The sequence below is a fragment of the Toxoplasma gondii genome, chromosome XI (genome assembly GCF_000006565.2).
Source record: "Toxoplasma gondii ME49 chromosome XI, whole genome shotgun sequence".
In the NCBI taxonomy this organism is placed as follows: Eukaryota; Apicomplexa; class Conoidasida; order Eucoccidiorida; family Sarcocystidae; genus Toxoplasma; species Toxoplasma gondii.
Window position 1 is genome coordinate 3103152 of NC_031479.1, and position 17609 is coordinate 3120760.

Consider the following 17609-nt stretch of genomic DNA (forward strand, 5'->3'; position numbering starts at 1 on the left):
AAAAGTTTTTCCTTCCCCGCCTCTGCAGACAGCAGAGACGACTCAACTGTGTGCGCGTCCCCAGAAGAGCGCAGAAGAGTGTGCCGACTCTCTCGTCGCGCGACTTCTGCCTCTTCGGCGAACGACAGGATTCCAAAATCGTTTTGCGATTGATTCCCGAGGTGTCTATACACCCGAGGCAGCGCGAGAGTGCACGGCATGGCCTGGGCAGAAACGACAGTTGCATTTTTTTTGGTGAGATTTTTCACAGGTTTTTCGCCGGTCGGCTTATCCGCGAATTGCGCGCCGGTGCATGCAGAGTCTCTCCGCGTGTTTTGCACTGATTTCCGGGGAAGACTTCTGCGCTTGCGGACTTTTCGCTCGCAGACTCCATCGGCGTTTCCTCTTTTCACGATTTCTGTGGCCAGCAAGGAACCCGCGGAGCCAGGCGTCGCGCGTGTCTCAGCGACTGGGCCGATTTCTCTTTTCGCTGAGATGCCCCTGCGCAGCAGCGCGCGCAACCGCGGGTCTTTTTTGCGACATTTCCGGAATTCCCTGGCGGCCATTTCGGCTTCGTCTGCTTCTTTGCGCCTCCTCTTTTCCCTAAGCATCATCCGCAGGCCCCAGCGGCGCCTCGCGCGCATCTGCAATCCCGAGTCCCCGGCTCTGCATGCGCTCGCGCTCAGGGGGTGAGAGATCACGACACTTGGCCTTTCTGCGTGCTCAGATTCGCGGACGCGTCTGCGCGCCTTTTTGCGCCTGTTTCCTGCCTCCTCAATTCTCCTCTTTTGATTTTTTCGGAGGACCTCTCGGAGCCCTCGTCTCTGCGCCTCGCCAACGCGCTCTGCAAGCCATGCCGTGGCCGCTCGCAGACAAACCGGGTCATCCCAGTCCAGTTTTTTCGCAAAGAGACGCTCGGAGACAAGGTGCACTACTTTTTTAGTGCCTGTTCCTCTCTCCGCATAGCTGGCCTCTGTTGGACTCCTCCTGAGTCGCCGAAAAAAAGCCAAAGGGCGACGAACGCAGCGGCAGCCAGCCCAGGTCTCCGCTCGCGCTCTTCTCCGCGAAAGTATGACGCCACATGCAGCACACCAGAGTGCGGCTTCCACGAAGGATCTCGATCAGGCACCCGACAATCCCTTCAGATTTCAAGAGACATAACAATCTGGCGCCAAACACTCTCCTCTGTTCCCTCATCCTCTTGTGACATGATATATGCATATATACATGTATATATATATATATATATATATATGTCCTTATGTTTGTCTACGTACGTATTTGCGTCTGTGAGCTTGTGTAAACATGCTTAAGTGTTTGAATGTTTTTCTTTCGGTGGTTGTTGATCTCGCGCAAAGACGTGAGGCGCTTGTTTTTCCAATTTCGCTCCGGAAAAGAAAGTGACGAAGTGTGTGGCTGCGCCCTCCTTTTTCATGGGGACCGCATGTTGGACGACGAACGGACTGTTCCTTCACCCTTGCGAAAGCGTTTCCTTTTCTCTCCAGTTAAAGCTTTTCATGCGTGCGCCTCCATGCATGGTCATCCCTCTATGCATATTTGCGCACCTGCATGCGTATGCGTAGAGATCTGTATAAATGGGGCAACACTGAAGAAACTGCTCAGAGGTTTCCTCTCGGTGCTCTCTGTGTTCTGATTGGTGAAGGAGGCTTTTGATGTCTGAACGGAGCAGACAGAGGCGCTTCGTAATTGGCGCGACAGTGACTGCCATGAAGGTTCACAGCGCCAAGGAGAGCAGACACGCTTAGCAGCGCATTTCACTCCCGTTCGTCAGGAAAATTCAGAACATCCCGCATCTGAACATCGCACAGACACCTCAGAACCCATTGGCCTTTGCCTCGCCTTTCTCCCTGTCCCTTGTCCTCTCTCTTCTGCGCATGCATCGCCGCTGCCTGGACTCGCCGGAGGGTGCACCAGGGCCTCTGCGTCGTTTCTTCACATATTGCTTTTTCTCGCTCTCGCGTGGATGTTCTGCGAGAGCCTCTCTCCATAGTGGTTCTTCATCTCGAGCTCGAAGGCGTTGCAACGTGCCGTCTTCGTTCGCTGCTGTCTATCAAAATGTCAGGCGCTCCGTCCTTGGACGCTGCACTTCCTGACAGCGACGCCGCCCCAGAACGTCGAGAGTCCATCTGCGGCGATCCAACAAACGGTTTGCCTTGTTCTTCTTCTTCGTCTTCCTCTTCTTCATCCTCTTCTTCCTGTGCGTTTCCGTCTTCTTCCTGTGCGTCTCCGTCTTCTTCCTGCGCGTCTCCGTCTTCTTCCTCTTGTTCTTCTTCTCTAGGTCCGTCTGAGCTTCTGTCTGCTTCGTCTGTCGTTGTGGAGGAGAGTCAGTCTCCCGAGGGCGTTTCGGCGCGGACTGCAGAGGGAAACAGATGCAGCGCGCCGGCCGCGCGCGGGAGAGAACAAGAGAAAGCCGCTGCCAGAGGTTGCCGCAGACCCGGGCGACGGAGGGGACGGAGGCCGCGGGAAGAGACCGAGCCTTGCATGGAGGGAGGAGCGAAGAAAAGTCACAAAACCAATAATGCATGCGTTAGGGAGGGCGAGAGGGGAGCGCAACGGAGTGGCGGCGAAGGAGAATACGGCGGCGCTCTGACGAACGAGGCGTCCAGGGCGGGGACGCCATTCGCACGTGGAGAGAGACATGAAGAAGGTGCAGGAAGAGGCCCGGAGGAGACATCTGTGCCCCCGCTGCAGAGTACCGCGCCTCAGCGTGTAGTAAACGAGGGAGCTGGTTCTTCTTCGTGTTCTTCTGTCTGTGTTGGGGAGAGTTTGGGAAGGTCTCTCGTCGCTGCTGAAGAGGCCACAGAGGAAAGAGTCGAGGCCCCGTCTCGTGAGCTTCCCAACGCTTCTGTAAACCGCAAAGGAGCGCTTCGAGAAGCAGGCAATGTTCTTGAAACGTTGCGTGCTTCTCCACCTACACCTTCGTCCTCAGCTTCGTTCTCTTCTGTTGCTTCGTCTGCGTCGTCGGCCCCCCTCCCGGATGTGAGTCTCTCTTCCTCTGCTCTGCCTTCTGCTCCTATGCGCGCGGATTCTCGGACTTCTCTTGGGCTGGGTCAGTCCGTCGCGGGGCGCCCTCACACGCCTCTCGTGCCTGCTGATCTTCAACCGTCAATCATTGCAGCGGACGAGATGCGGCGCATGCTGCTTCTGGAGTACAAAGTTCAGCAAGTGTCTCCTCTGGCGTCCGCGCTGTCTCCGCGACTCGGCCACCGCGTCTCTCGCCTTCGAAGTTCTTCCCTGTGGCCTCCCCCCCGCGAGGTTGAGGATTCGCGGCTTCGTTTGGCGTCCTTCGCTGACACTCCAGGCGCGCTGTCGGACCTCGACCTCGGCCTGGACGCCGACGAAGTCCATGTGCTCCCCTCGCTCGCGTCCCTGTCGCTGAAGGAAGCAACGGTCACGCGAACAGGCCCGGCCGTCAGCGTCCTCGCAGACGTTGACATCGCTCGCTTGCTCAGTCGACGTCTCCGGATCACCGCGCGAGGCCCGAAGACCGCTGGCCACCGCGGCGCCTCGCCGCCGTCCTCCCCCTGTTCGCCGCTCCGCGGACCTGGCCGAGGTGTGGGTGTCTATACATCTGGTCTATCAGGTCCGGAGCTAGAAGGCGCGGAGGCGGAGCCGGTGGACCGGGACTTCGCAGAGGGCCTGCGGGGACAGGCCGCGGCGGGCGACTGTCGCCGGGCCTTTCTCTGGGGGTCAGGGGGGTCGCCGGCGGCTCTGGAGGCGGCAACCGGAGAGCTGTCGAGACGAGGGAGGAAGCGGAAGAGAGCTGTGGCGTTGCTCGACAAGCTGCAGATTCTCAGGTGTCTGAACTGCGGCGAAGTAGCGCGTGGCGGCTACAAATTCGGCGACTACGTGATCTGCAGGTGCTGCGGCGAGAACAACTTCGTGGTCGTTCGCGAGTGGAGCCCAAGCGGAGACGCGACCGCGGTCGGAAGGCCCGCCGGAGGAGACAGGCCTGCGGGCCCTGGCCCCGACGCATGCGACGCGAAGCGGGAAGTGAACGGCTTGGAGAGACAGGGCGACATGGGTGGAAAGGCGCTCGGCAGCGACGACAGCTCCAGCGAGGACGAGGTGCGACACCCGATGTTTGAGTTTTAGCCAGAGAAAGGAGAAGACCGAGAATCGAGGAGCGAGAGGCCAGACGAGATGAAGATGAGGGAGGCTGGGGAACGGAAAAGAGAGGCATAGGCGACAGAGGAAGAGAGGAAGACGAGAGAACACAGAAGATAAGTGATGAGGGAAAGGACAGATGAAGGGCGGACCGATAGAAAAGCGTCGGAACCGGGGGAACATGCAGAGAAGAATCCACACGCCGGCCGGAGAGCTAGGAGGTCGACAAACGGCCGGTGAAAGCATGAGGACGACACAACCGAGTCAGAGAGACAAGAATGCTTGAAAGCGAAACGGCCAACGAAGGAACAGAGTCCTCGCCGTTCTGAGTTCGTCCGAGAAACAAGAGAGAGGAATACGCCGAAAAGCGAGATGGTGAAGCTATATCCTCGAATCTTCTGGACGACACCCTCGACGTTCTATTATTTTCCATTCGGCTCCGTCTTCTCTGACTCTACACAGAGCCCAAAGGGAAACTGACGACTCAAACTGAGTTCGAGGCCAAACGACGCCGCATGCTGACGCAAAAGATATATCTACATCTAAATCGGCTGTGGAGGGAGTAACAACCCTGCGCACTTTCCTCCATGGCGATCTGTGCATATACAGAAATATATATATATATATATATGTATATATATATGTATATATGTATATATATATATATATATTGCGGAGGCATCCGTATTCATGTGCGTGGTCGTGCATGGATACATATGTCTCTCTCTCTATATGTATATATATATATATATATGTATATATATATATATATATATATATAAATAGTGTCGGCGGCAGAGGTGTAGGACAGTGTAGAGTGAGTCTCTGTTGTCTGCCGCGTTTGCCATTTTTCTCCGTGTCAGAAAGAGCTCGCTGAAAACCGTGCAGCAGGGCCTTAAGAGCGCAAGTTTTGTTTTGATCTCGAACAAGACAACCGCACACTCGAGCAGACGCCGTCAAAAACTGCGCATACACAGCGCGAACGCCCAATTACAATCTATATATATATATATAGAGAGAGAGAACGATGTACACATGATATATATATATATATATATATATATATACATTAGTCGTATTTAAATATAAAACGTTACACAGATATACACACATGTTTCTTGACACATCAGCTCAGGGCCGGACGAGCATTGGCGAGGAGCGACTTTGTTACCTTTCAGAAGAAACAGGACGCGTTTTCTGTAGAGGGACTTTTTCGCGCTGACCTGCACCCGCGGGTGCCGACTGGCATGCGTTGCTGCTGGAGTCTCCGTGTGTGTTTGGAGCTCCGCCCCTGCCTTCGCATTTTAGAATTCGTGTGCATACGGGTGGTTTTTCGCTAATTAAAGTGCAGTGAAGCCATTGCATGCGCCCATGGGGCGGGAGCCGAACAGCTCAAGAGGCAGCGTCTCCAGAAGAGGAGGTGAGGAACAAGTCGTCAGACACCTTCTTACTGGATTCGGTTTATTTTTAGGCGCGGCGATTGCTTTGAGAACAGGTTCCAGGCACCCAGGAAAGGAGCAGGGGTCTGTGTCACGAGTTACCTGTCGTAACTGATGCGCAGCGTTCCTACTTAATAATTTCGATTCCCGTCTTATATAAGGCGTCCTGCGTTTCGCAGACTGCACATGCTTCAGCGATGTGGAGCAATTGCCCCTGAGATTCATGGGAGACTCTGACCAAGAGTTCGGTGTGCGTGTCTACATACGGAGTCGCGTCTTTCGAAGTCTCGATAGTCAAGAGCGATCGCAGAGAACGAGGGAATCTGCATTTGCATCTCGTGGTATACGAGGCGTTACGGAAGAGCGTTTCATCATGTGCGAATGCAACAGAGAAAATCGATCTGCTCCACCTTCAGTCATACGCAGAGCGTCTCTGATGAAGTCCCCCTACACGACGTTTGCGGCCGAGAGAATCCACTGAAGTCTGGCCCTCAGACCTGTGCCTGGAGGCGAATCTTTGTAGGCGCGGCGTGAGGTTTCCTGTTGTTACGCGTCTCTGAACCACGAGAGAAAACGACTCTCCTCTCAGGCGCGCGTTTGATCGGCGCCATCGCGCATCCAGTCCACACGGGCTGTGGGGAAACCTCCAAGTGCTCAACACCAGTCTCTGCTGTCTCGACGCAGACACAAGAAAAAAAGAATGCTTTCGCAGAGAGAGAACAGAGCACAGCCGCAAATGGCAAGCGACCTCAAAACGCTTCGCGCCGTGCTTCACTGCCTCTCTCTTCTTCAGGCTCGTGCGTTACAGAAAAACGAAGCCACACCTCGACGCGTACAGACATATATCTATCGACATTACATATATATATATATATATATATATATAGATATAGATATATACATTTACTGAGACGGGCGATACGCGAGAATGGAAAGCAAACCTTATTTACGTATATGGTTGTCTTTGTCTTTCTTTATTGGAAGTGGAGTGAGCTCGATGACATTCGAGAATGCCCGACTCAAGCTGGAGCGTCGTCAGCGTAGCGAGAAAGGAACGAAGCAAGCAGAGCGAGGGTGGCTGGGCCAACGTGAGGAATTTTTCTCAGTTGCTGCGGAGTGTAGTCCTGCACATCTGCCAAGGTCGACAAACCAAACTGCGAGGAAGAAAACAACACACAGGAAAAGCGTCCGAACTATGGCGCCGGTGGCACATGGAAACCTACCCAAAAGCCTCAGGGGTGCCGCAAGTTGCATGCACCACTGAAGTACCTTCGAATCTCTCTACTGTCCGTGAGTTCAAACATACGCGTGCTTCTCTGTTTGAGCTTCCATCTGTGTGCGTTCGAATTTCCTCGTTATCCCATATATACATATATACATATATATATTTATATATATATATATATATAGTTTAGCATATGCTGTTTGAGGCTCTTGATTTCGGTTCTTCGCGTGGAGTTGTTTTCGTACACAGATTCGTGGTCACTTGTCTTTGTGTCTTTTCGTCTGAGTCTGTACGCTGTCGACCGCGGCTCTCGTCTCGCCCCAGCGTTTCCTTCCAGCGCTTCACACGCTTCAGCAGCTGCGCAGTCCTCTCAACTGGCTTCGTGGACGTACACAGAGAGACGCACAACCACTAAGACCGACGAATCTACGCATATGCTGGTTTAGATGTCCATTCTGCATGCCGCGCCTTTGTCAACACTAAAGACGCCTCTGTCTACCGCCTCTGCAAGTTGTGTACGGACTCGTCGAGGTCGCGCAACCGCCTGTGTGTCTGTGAGGCGCATGAAATGTTTTAGAAATGCTTCCTTTCGTTCGCGCATTCGCCGCCGCTCGGTCTCACCTCGTGCAAGGACTGTAGGGCCTTGGTGGAGAGGCCAGGGATCGACGAGAGCGCCACCGCAGAGGGTTTGAGCTTCTGCTTTGTCTCCTTGTCTGTCGCGCTTTGCGTTCGGTCTCCCGGCTCTGCGACTTCGCGACGCTCGTCTTCGTCCCGGGCGGCCTCCACCGGAGATCCCATTGCAGAGGACGTTTCCACGTCTTCTCGCCGAGACTGCGTCTCTCTCTGCGTCGAGACCTCTTCCGACAGCTCACGCCCTCGCACTGTGTTTCGCTTTCCGCCTTTCTTCTGCCTCTGCGGGGCGCCGGCCTCCGAGTATCCGTCTGCCGAGTACGGCCGCCGCCGCAGCTCCCGCTTGAGCCAAGCGACAGGGTGAACGGAGCAAGGCTGGCAAAGCAGAGAGACAGAGCAACAGGAGCGCGACGCCAAGTCAGAGCTCGACGAGCTTCACGAGGAGCAAATCTGCAGAGCCACGAGCGCGGCGGGTGCTGTCTAGGTCGCCATGTCTGATTTCGCATCGTCGGTGTTCAAAAAAGACAGTTGCCGTATGGAACCGGCGGGAGAAGAATGGCTGTGCGAGACCGTACGCGGAACGGGGGTGAGAAGCGCGAGAAGACACAGAAGAACGCGACAGGGAAAAAGACATGACAGAGTTCGCAAGAACGGTGGAAGAGAGGTGGAGGTGACAGGCAAACCAGAGACCGTGAAAGACGTTCAAAACGACTCTGTGCTTGCAGGCGAGTCGCGACGCAGCTTGGGAGCCGTTTGGGCTGTTCCGCCGCTCCGCTCTCTCTGCTCAACGCATGGAGGTTGCTCTCGACGAGTGGATGCGGTTCAGGATGACAGAAGACATTGGTTTGTGCCAGGCCTCAAATGCATGCGTTCTCCACGTATACGACATTCCCCCTTGAAGGCAGACTGCATGGTGCCTTCCCGCAAACCGTGTGATGGGTCCATCCCTGTTTTTCTCTGGAAACACACTCCGGTTCGCGCAGTTCTGTTTCTTCGCATTCATCAGCGACGAGGCGACTTCCGCATGTCGCCGCAAACGACGTCGCTGCGAAGTTTCTTGACTGCTCGAACCGCCCCGCTCGTTTCGACGTTTACAGTCTTTCACATTCGAGGATGCACATTCCTCCTCACGGGGGAGGCGTCGGGTGTTTCGTGAGTCTCGCGGATTCCAAAACAGGCGCTGTCTCACCGGGGGTCTGAACTCGGGCATCGCGAAGCTCTTCTCGCCCTCTGCGAGCTTCAAGCCTTCAGTCGGACGCTCCCAAACCATCAACGGTGGGCCGCCCAGACGGTCCTGCAGAGCTTTCGCCTCCGTCCACGCCGCAACATGCTTCCAAGCGGCTGAAGCAACCGGAGCGAGAGACCGACAACGAGGGCGTCAAGAGAGGGCAGGGGCGCACAGATAGAAACAGCGAGGCGACAGAGCAGACGAGAGAGATGAAGAGAACAGAGAGGCGAAGAAAGCAGAGAGCCAACGAGAGACAAAGACAAGACAGAGAGACAAGATAAAAGGAGAAAGACGTGGAAGGGAGGAGCGAAGAAAAGCAAAGACAGAACGCGAGAGAAGCGAAAAAAAGCAAAGACATAACGCGAGAGAAGCGAAAAAAAGCAAAGACATAACGCGAGAGAAGCGAAGAAAAGCAAAGACAGAACGCGAGAGAAGCGAAAAAAAACAAAGACAGAACGCGAGAGAAGAGAGAGACAAGAGACGAGAGGCCGCACCAAGGACACCAGACAGGAAGAAAAAAAAAAGAAAACGGAGGAACCGTCAGGAAACTCGAACGCGTCCGCTGGACCTGAGAGGCTGAGTCGCCTGGGTAAAGGCACAGTGGTCTGCCAGCTACAAGTGCAGTTCTTCAAGAGTCTTTTCCACTGAGATGATTCCACTTTCGCGTTAGGCGAATGACTTCAGACACACAGAATATGCAGTTCGAGCGAGCACAAAGTGCCGTGAAGGACTCGCTTGCAAAAGGACATCCCCGTTGGCCTCTACTCTCGCCTCGGCTGTATCAGACCCCGATGAGAACGTCGTCCGAATGAGAAATATTCCAACTCTCTCTCTCGAACACATTCACACACCAATATATATATATATATATATATATCATACAGATATTCATATACATATATATATATATATATATACAAATATACATGCATATATTATGTGCGTGCCACTCTTCCTGTCTCGACCTAGGCATGCATCCGCACAACTCTACATATACATAAATGTATATACATAAATGTATATATATATATATATATATATATATGTGCGTGTATATAGGTATAAAGGCAGAGATGCATGTGTTGAGACAGCGTGTGCATTTCAGTCTGTCTGAGATGAATCCACTGATATTGAAAGGCTTTGCAGAGAGAGGCGAACGGAGAAGCTGAGACAGCCTGTACCCGTGAGGTCTTCGTCCTCGGTTTTCCAGTCGACGTCCTCAACGAGCTGTCTGCGTAGGTCGACAAGCCAGGCCAGCATGTCTTGCAGAGCGAAAGCGAGGACTTCTTTTGGGCTCTTCGACGCGTCCGTCCAGATTTCCAGAACTAGCTGCTCTGTCGGATTCGTGGACGCCTGTCGACTGAAAAAAAAATCGAAACCTCCACAATGCCGCCTCTCTGAGAGTCGTGCATGTCCGCATGCAAATCCTGGGCAGACGGTCACACACCCCTGCGCCAATATGTGCACTCCGATTACCTTATAGAATAAACATGTAAATGCATGCGGACATTAATATATATTAGTATATATGACTACGCAGGTATCTGTAGACACCAGCGGTGACATGTATATAAATATATATATATATATATATATATATATATGCTTGTAAACCAATTCTCTGTAACTATGCAAGCATTCTCACGTATACATTTGTGCACATATATATATATATATATATATATATATATATATATATATATATACTTATTTATTTCGACAAATATGCACAAACAGCGTTGCTCGTGCGGGCGGAAGGCAGAAACGAAGTTGCCTTACTCCTGACAGAAGCGCGTCCCCATGAGTTTGTGGACGGCGAGTCGCATCATGGTGCATGCACCAAAAATGCAGCTTGTTGGATAGAAGCCTCGATGGTCGACTTCCCAAATTCGCCGGCGCTTGTAGCACCGCGTGTCGACGCCTTCTTCTTCGCGGTACAGCCCTAGGAAAGCAGATGCCATACCCTCCACGTTTTCGCTGTTCAAAAGACACTCCGCTTTTCTCTCCGATAAAATACCTCTTCGGACAACTGACAACGCCTGACATCCCGTGTGCTCTCCCGATATCGATGATGAATCTCTTCACAGACCAAGATACATACACATGTATATATGTGTATATACATACATTTAGGGAATCTGTTTTTCCTTCGTCCGTTTCTGTCTTCCTCCTTCTTACTCCTCTGTTTGTTCATCTTCTCTCCTTGCTCCTTCTTCTTTTTCGTCTCTTTCTCTTTCTTTTCGTACCTTCTCTTCACCTGCGTCGTGTTCCTCTCTCTCACGTTCTTCCTTGTCTATTTCTTTGCCCGCGTTTCCTTCACTTTCTCCTGCCTCTGTTGCCTCTTCTTCTTTTTCTGCGTCTTCTCCTTCTCCTCTCGCGACTGGCTTTCCTTTTCTTCTCGCTTCCTCTCTCCGTTCTCTCTCCGTTCTCTCTGTGTCCTCTCTCCGTTTTCGTCCATTCGCTCGCTTCGGTCCTACCGTGCAGGTCGGCTAGCCAGGCACCACGGCCCCACTCGAGTTTCATTTCGAGGTCGAGGACTCCGCCCTCCTCGACCTTGGCGATGAAATGCTCCGGATTTCCGACGCGGACAAACGACGGCCAGTCGATCATCCCCGCCACCAGCAGCTGCGGCCCGACAGCCTTCACTCGCACGCAGGCAGACTCCCGCGGACGCAGCGTCTCGAAGGCAACCTAAAACACCCGCATGCACCGCCAAGCAGGGAGCGAAAATATGCCGGAGACGAACGCCATCGCGCGCCGCAACGGCGCTCGGCGGGGACTCAGGAAACGATCCGGGGAAACACAAACATGCGCCGCCGTCCACATGCACAAATGAGGTATCGCCACAGACCGGGAGAGTCGTTCGCCGTTTCGCCCAAGAAAAATCTGGAAGTTGCGTCATCATCCGATACCTCTTTTGTTTTATTGCTTCGAATCGACCTGCGCATATCTCTCTGTCTGCCTCGGTATCTCTCTGTCTGCCCCTGTATCTCTCTGTCTGCCTCGGTATCTCTCTGTCTCTCAGCGTCTCTATGCATCGACCTGCAGATGAGACCCGTTCTGTCGTCGTGGCGTCGCGTTCTGTATCGCCGGTGCCGCGTCCCTCTCTTCTGTGTCGGCCATTGTGTCTAGATCCTTCTCACTATATTTCGTTGTACCTGCCTCTGAATCAGCGTCCGTCTTCGAGTCTCTCTGCGAGTTTGTGTCTACAACAGCTTGTGTCTTGTGTGCTAGCGAAACTGCCTGGGGACTTGTGTCTCGTGAACTGCGCATGCACAGCTACATCCGGTTCCTGCGCTGCGTCGCGCCGACTGTCCGTTGGAAGAGGGAGACAGGTCGCTTCCAGAAGAAGCCGAGCAGAGACGACCTGGTCCTGAGTGTAGCGTACTCCTTTCAAGTTTAGGGCAATTTCGAGAAGGTCTTCGCGAACGTTTGGGAGCTGCGTGACCATCGGTGCCTCCGCCTCGCCACCGGCGCTTTGCGGTTCGCCTTCGCCAGTCTTCTTCCTGCCTCTGCGTCCTCCCGCGTTTGGCTTCCGAGGCGCATGCAGCTTCAGAGCCACGACTGCATGCCCTGGACAGCGCTGAGCAGCAAAGGCCTTGATCAGGGAGCCCATGGTCCACCCAGTTGTGACAGGGACCGGACCGATGTACAGCTTCTGATAAAGGTGACCTGAGCGAGCGAGCGAAGAGACAGGAAGGAGACAGAAAAGGCGATACAGGAGGGGAGGCGCGTGAGGAAGGCAAAGAGACAGAGAGCGCATGAAGTCTCCGCAAACGCCTTTCGATCCACAACGCTGGCCTCAGGCTGGACACACACAACTGCAGCGCTCAAAATCAGCCGGGGCGGTCTGAGGCTTCTTCTCCTCTTGTTCTCGCTCCTCTTTTTTCTTCTCGTTTTCTCCTTCCGTTCGCATACCTGTTTCCGGAATGATGGTGACGTTGGTGGCTTCCTCGACTCGGAGAGTGAATTCCTCTGTCCACGATGGCCAGGTCTGCGCGGCAAAAACAGTACGAAGACCTACGCCGCAAACGTTTTTGAGACGAGGAGAGCGAGAGAGAGGCACCACTTTGCGAAAACGTTCCACACAGGTCTCGCGGTCCACCTCCGCTTTTCTCTTCGCAGAAAAGACAGCCGCCCTGAGCCAGTTGCCGTTGCAAGAAAGACGAACTTGTTGGAACTCACTTTCTTTTAGAGACTCACGTATTTTCTAATGCACTATATACCGGGCAAGGGGCGAAACAGGCATTAGAAACACTCTCTCAGCGGCCAATTCGAAACCTCGAACCAGAACAGCGGCATCTCTCCCCGAGCTGCTGCACGGGGACCAACGCATGCACATACTCGGATGAACCACGTCTACACTTACGCACAAATGGGCATGCATGTCCTGTGATTCTAACAGACGAGAAGACAAGGTCAAAGGACTTCTCACTCTCTGTCTGTCTATCTTTCTCCATTTCCTTCTTTCTCCACATCTCCCGCTGCATTGCCGTGTCGGTCACGATCTTCGAATGGCCCCAGAGAGCACCCCATGCATGCGAAAACTTTGCCTCGCTTGCGGCGCTCAGCAACGACGACTATCCGGCTCTTGCTTCCACTCTATAAACCGACGTTGTGCACTTCCGTTCGTCGCCGGGAGAAGCAAACGAACGTCAAGAACAAAGAAAAGCGCTTGGGAGAAACGGCACGCCTGCTACTTTCCAGAGATTCCAGGGTGCTTAAGCTCTTATTCACAAATACCTACGTATATATATATATATATTTACTAATTTATAATTATTTATAATTATTGATATATATATATATATATATGCAAGTATTAATATATATATATATATATGACGTGTATATGTATGCGTGTCCGTGGGGTTTCCACCTGAGCATACTGAAGCCATATTTATGTACATCTGCTCGTATATCAATGGGTGTGGATATACACCCCACAAGCGCGGGACGCACGCAGAGACACAATGGTCTCCACCGTATCCCTCCCTGCGTTTGAGAGGTCGAACCTCGACGTTTCTGCCCTCTCGCGTTTCTGCTATTCTTCCCCCTTCGCTTCCCTTCCGTCGCCACTGATCGCGCGTCTCCTCGACAGACAGAACCGCTTTGCTTCAGCGAAGGCTTACGTCGAAGATGCGAGCGTCTCCGTACAGGAGACCCATGCGGTCGCGACGAGGCACATAGGCAGGCGTAAAGGGAAGCAGAGTCAGATTGTACGTTGGCGTATATACACCGGGGTCGAGCGTTGTCGAATTGTAAAATTCCTCGTAGATCGGATAGTGCCGGACGTCGTGCGACTGTCGAAGCGCAGGCCAAAAATACACACATACAGCGCGACAGGCCGCGCGCGAACGCAAACATCCATGCCTGGGGATTAACAGGTGCCGACTCCGGTAGAGGCCGAAAACGGATACAGGCGAAGAGAAAACACGAGTCCACTTCTGCATGGTCCACTCCCCATGCGCTCTAAACACATAGAAAAATACATGTACAGAGAGCTCTGCACATGCACATATACACACATCTGTTCTGTATACATACATACAGATTACAGACCTCATCCTGCGCGCCCCTACCTATCTCTCTATTCAAGATGTTTGTTGATATGCATATATAAAAATATATACACATATATCTATATATATGCGTATATATATATATATATACGTGGTTCACACAGGAACTCTCAAGGTCGGATCTCTAGTGTAGCTACATGCACGTAGGACTGGGTTTTTGCCCTTGGTGTTCATCCCAGTTTCCCTCTCCCTTCCCTCTAACTCCGTTGCGTTCTCTCTTGCTCGCTCTCGTTCGTCCTCCTTCTCTTCCGGTGTCATGCGTCCTCTTTTCTCGCGCCTGAGTCTCCTTCGGGCGTCCTTACCAGGCCGCGGGCCTCGTCCCAGAACTGGAGAGGCACCCGGTGATACGGCGGTTCCTCGACGCCTCTCAAGGTGGTGATGTTCGGCAGCATCTGGACTCCCGGATCTCTCCACCGCCCTGTGAACATCCACGGCCGAAAGCGGCGTTAGCCGATGCACCTCTCAGCGCGTCTCCACGACTCATACACTGCTTCTCCGGACAAAGACAAATACGCAGACCTCTAAACATGCCACCATGGCTCCGCGCATGTAGCTGCACGAAGGTCTTACGGAAGAAGCTGACGGCTTGCACAGAGACGCATTTGTGCATGAGTTTGTCCACGAAAAAGCGCGCCAGAAATGCAGACACGCGCATCTGAGTATAAACTTTAAAAATCTGTTTATCCACGACCTGGTCCCCTACTCAGCCACCCGTACCCGCAAACCCACTGAGAAATAAACATATACATATATATATTCGTATGCCCACAGGTAGACACCTTCACTATCGTCTGGAAACCGATCTATAGCTATATATATATATATATATATATATATACATCTAGATAGTTGTATGAATTTACATCTACATATATATATATATATATATACATAGGTATGTATCTGTATGTAGAACTATATTTGCGAATGCAAACACGAGGACGGGAGATACCTCGATTGAGGAGATGCCAGTTCTTCCATGTGCCGGTGAGGTTGAAATGGTCTGCATCGAAGTATCCGCGGCGCCAGAGATACGTCTTCTCTTTGGGCGAGAGCAGCGACTGGGGAGCTCCAGTGAGGTTTCTCGGGTGCAGCTCTACGCGGGGAAAACGAGGCTCGCGCCTGTACAGAGTTGTGGGGGCAAGGTTTCGTTCCGCAGTGTGCATTGGTCCGCCTTCGGCCTCCCGCGAGGCAGGCGAAGAAGAAAAAGAGGGAGAAGAGAGAGAAGCTTCTGTTGCTCCTTTTGGAGGTGCTGAAGGAAACGGTGCAGACACAGGCTCGCCTGGAAGAGGCAGGTCGTCCCCACGCAAGCGCGCAGCTGCATAGTACATCTCCAGTTCACTCCTCGCGTATGAAGAAGCCGCTGAAGGAGACGAAGTCGGGAGAGAAGAAGCAGAAGAAGCAGAAGAAGGCGAGGAAGGCGAGGAAGGCGAAGACGGCGAGGAAGGCGAGGAAGGAGAAGGAGGGGAATCTGTGAAGAATCTTATGGGCGGTTCGTCATCGTCGTCAAATGCATCGTCTGGAGGGGAGGACGCGGATGCGCGAGAGGACGACGGCGCATGAGAGAATGAAGGAGAAGGGAGGCCAGGGAAGCACCGAAATGAGGATGTCGGGGAGACCGTTGCAGAGCGAAGATAGTGCAAGGGAGACGGGGAAGGAGTGACAGAAAGAGTTCGAGAGCGAGAGGAGGCAAAACCACAAGACGGCTCAGGCCGCGGCACCCGACGCGGAACACGGTGACTCGAGAGCGACGAAGCGCGGGAAGGAGGGAGACTGCCAAGCTTCGAAATTGGAGAGGCGTTGGAGAAGCTCGATGGGGGATACAGACATGGCGAGGAGACAAAGGAGAGAGGCGCTCTTGGTTTGAGTAGGCCCGCAAGGAAGAGAGAACCTTTCAGAGAGGCTAAACGGCTGAAGGAGGAGGATGCGAGGAACGAGGAAAGAGAGTTGACAGACCACAGACCAAGAGACGAAGACGAAGGTGAGGCGGCAAAAAGGCGAGAAGAGGAATGCGATGGCGGCGAAGAAGATCGGAACAAGAAAGGTTCCCGAACTGAGGGCTGTAGAGCTCGAAATCGAAGAGCTTCGGCAGACAGTAGAGTCGGAAAGACAGGAGACACCCGTGCCAGGGGAGACTGGAGACAGTGGCCTCTCCCATGCGGGGTCCAAGACAACGCAGAAGAGACGGCGGCAAAGAGGAGACAAAACGTAGCAGAAGAGGAAGAAGAAGAACAATAACGAGAAGAAGGCGTATGAAAGAAGAGAGAAGAAGATGCAGTTGTGGAGTCAGGGCAGATGCAAGAGAAGGGAGGGGACCGGATGGAGGAGACAAAAGGAGAGAGAGCGAGACTGAGGACGGCGAGGAGAAGGCGATGTGATAGAAAACGAACGGGGCGCGTTAGGCGCTTCCCCACCGCCATGGTGTTTCGTTTTCGAGAGAAGAAGCGGAGCAGAAACAGGGCGGCGAGGCAAGCCGAGAAGTCGGTGAGAACTCCCGGAAATGACGAAGAGCGCAGCTCCTTAAGACGGTGTCAAAAGCTCCGAAGGACTGGCAAGGCGTCCGAGGCAGGCGTGGAAGCCGGCATTCAAAAAGGAAGCTTTTTCACCAGGCGAAACGCGCAGGCTTCTGGCTTCGCTCTTGGTGCCGAGGCTGCCAGGCAGAGCAGGTCGCCCATGCCGTCATGACTCCCTGGTAAGTATTTTCTGACCTCAAAAGAGCGAGCTTCCTCAAGAACGAGAAAACCGCAAATTGATAAGAAAAACGGCAGGCGGACTCAGAAAAAATTGCACAGCGACTCAGCCACACAAAGTGATGCTCGCGCGGTCGCGGTCGCCTTCCAGACGGCCAGGCGCATGGCCCTGAAGCACCCGTCGGCGTTGCCCAGAAACGTACGCGCATTGCGCTCCATTTTTTACTCGTATGTGTGAACGAGCATGCAGTTATGAAGACCGAATCACCATCGAAGGCTTGCAGATGCCTTTCTTGCTCCGGCGCCGCGCGCTTCTTTCCGACTCGGAGGCGGCATGGGCAACACCTTCAACTCGAGACAGAAGCGAGGACAGAGCCCGATGCTGGTAGCGGTCGCCATTCTCTCTCGAGCTTTGGCGAAGACGAAAGGAGAACCGAAAAGCAACGCTGCGACGAGCTGCGACGAGGGAAGAGACTGACGTTACGCGCACCACCTCGCAGCAGCCCCCCTCGAGGAGGAGAGACAGGTTGCGAACGGAGACGCTTCGGAGAGCAGGAGGGAAGGAAGGAGGAGTTGAAAAAAGCAGAAAAAAAGAAAAATTCACAAAAAAATGTGAGGCATGCCTTCTTTTGTCTGTCGGGATTCCGGCGTTTCCTGACAGATCTGTGGCTGTGCGTGTCTTGAAAAAAAAAACTCCCGAAAATTCGC

General features: G+C 53.2%; 2 protein-coding genes across 2 annotated transcripts; one reads left to right on the forward strand and one right to left on the reverse strand.

Annotated features, from left to right (window-relative positions):
• Nucleotides 1-384: 384 nt before the first annotated feature.
• Nucleotides 385-5081, forward strand: TGME49_313110 (hypothetical protein). Its single transcript, XM_002364482.2, has one exon. It carries the CDS (start codon nt 2056-2058, stop codon nt 4093-4095), a length of 2040 nt encoding a protein of 679 aa, XP_002364523.1. The 5' UTR covers nt 385-2055; the 3' UTR covers nt 4096-5081.
• Nucleotides 4903-17453, reverse strand: TGME49_313120 (DNA-directed RNA polymerase, alpha subunit). The gene is made up of 11 exons (XM_018782748.1): nt 15164-17453; nt 14514-14629; nt 13762-13932; nt 12548-12623; nt 12018-12301; nt 11107-11320; nt 10409-10571; nt 9811-9989; nt 8591-8742; nt 7393-7776; nt 4903-6700 (listed from the first exon to the last, which is right to left on the reverse strand). Exons 1-11 carry the CDS (start codon nt 16629-16631, stop codon nt 6566-6568), a joined length of 3342 nt encoding a protein of 1113 aa, XP_018635445.1. The 5' UTR covers nt 16632-17453; the 3' UTR covers nt 4903-6565.
• Nucleotides 17454-17609: the final 156 nt, after the last annotated feature.

Bases quoted from the DNA above. Each gene is read 5' to 3' on its own strand.
- TGME49_313120 (XM_018782748.1), bottom strand. From the start codon at position 16,631: ATGGCGGTGGGGAAGCGCCTAACGCGCCCCGTTCGTTTTCTATCACAT. The intron at 11,321-12,017 runs GTACGCTACACT...CGGGTGTTTTAG, and splicing joins TTGCCCTAAACTTGAAAGGA to GTTGCCTTCGAGACGCTGCG. The intron at 8,743-9,810 runs GTACAGGCTGTC...CGGTTGCTTCAG, and splicing joins CGAGGACGAAGACCTCACGG to CCGCTTGGAAGCATGTTGCG.
- TGME49_313110 (XM_002364482.2), top strand. From the start codon at position 2,056: ATGTCAGGCGCTCCGTCCTTGGACGCTGCACTTCCTGACAGCGACGCC.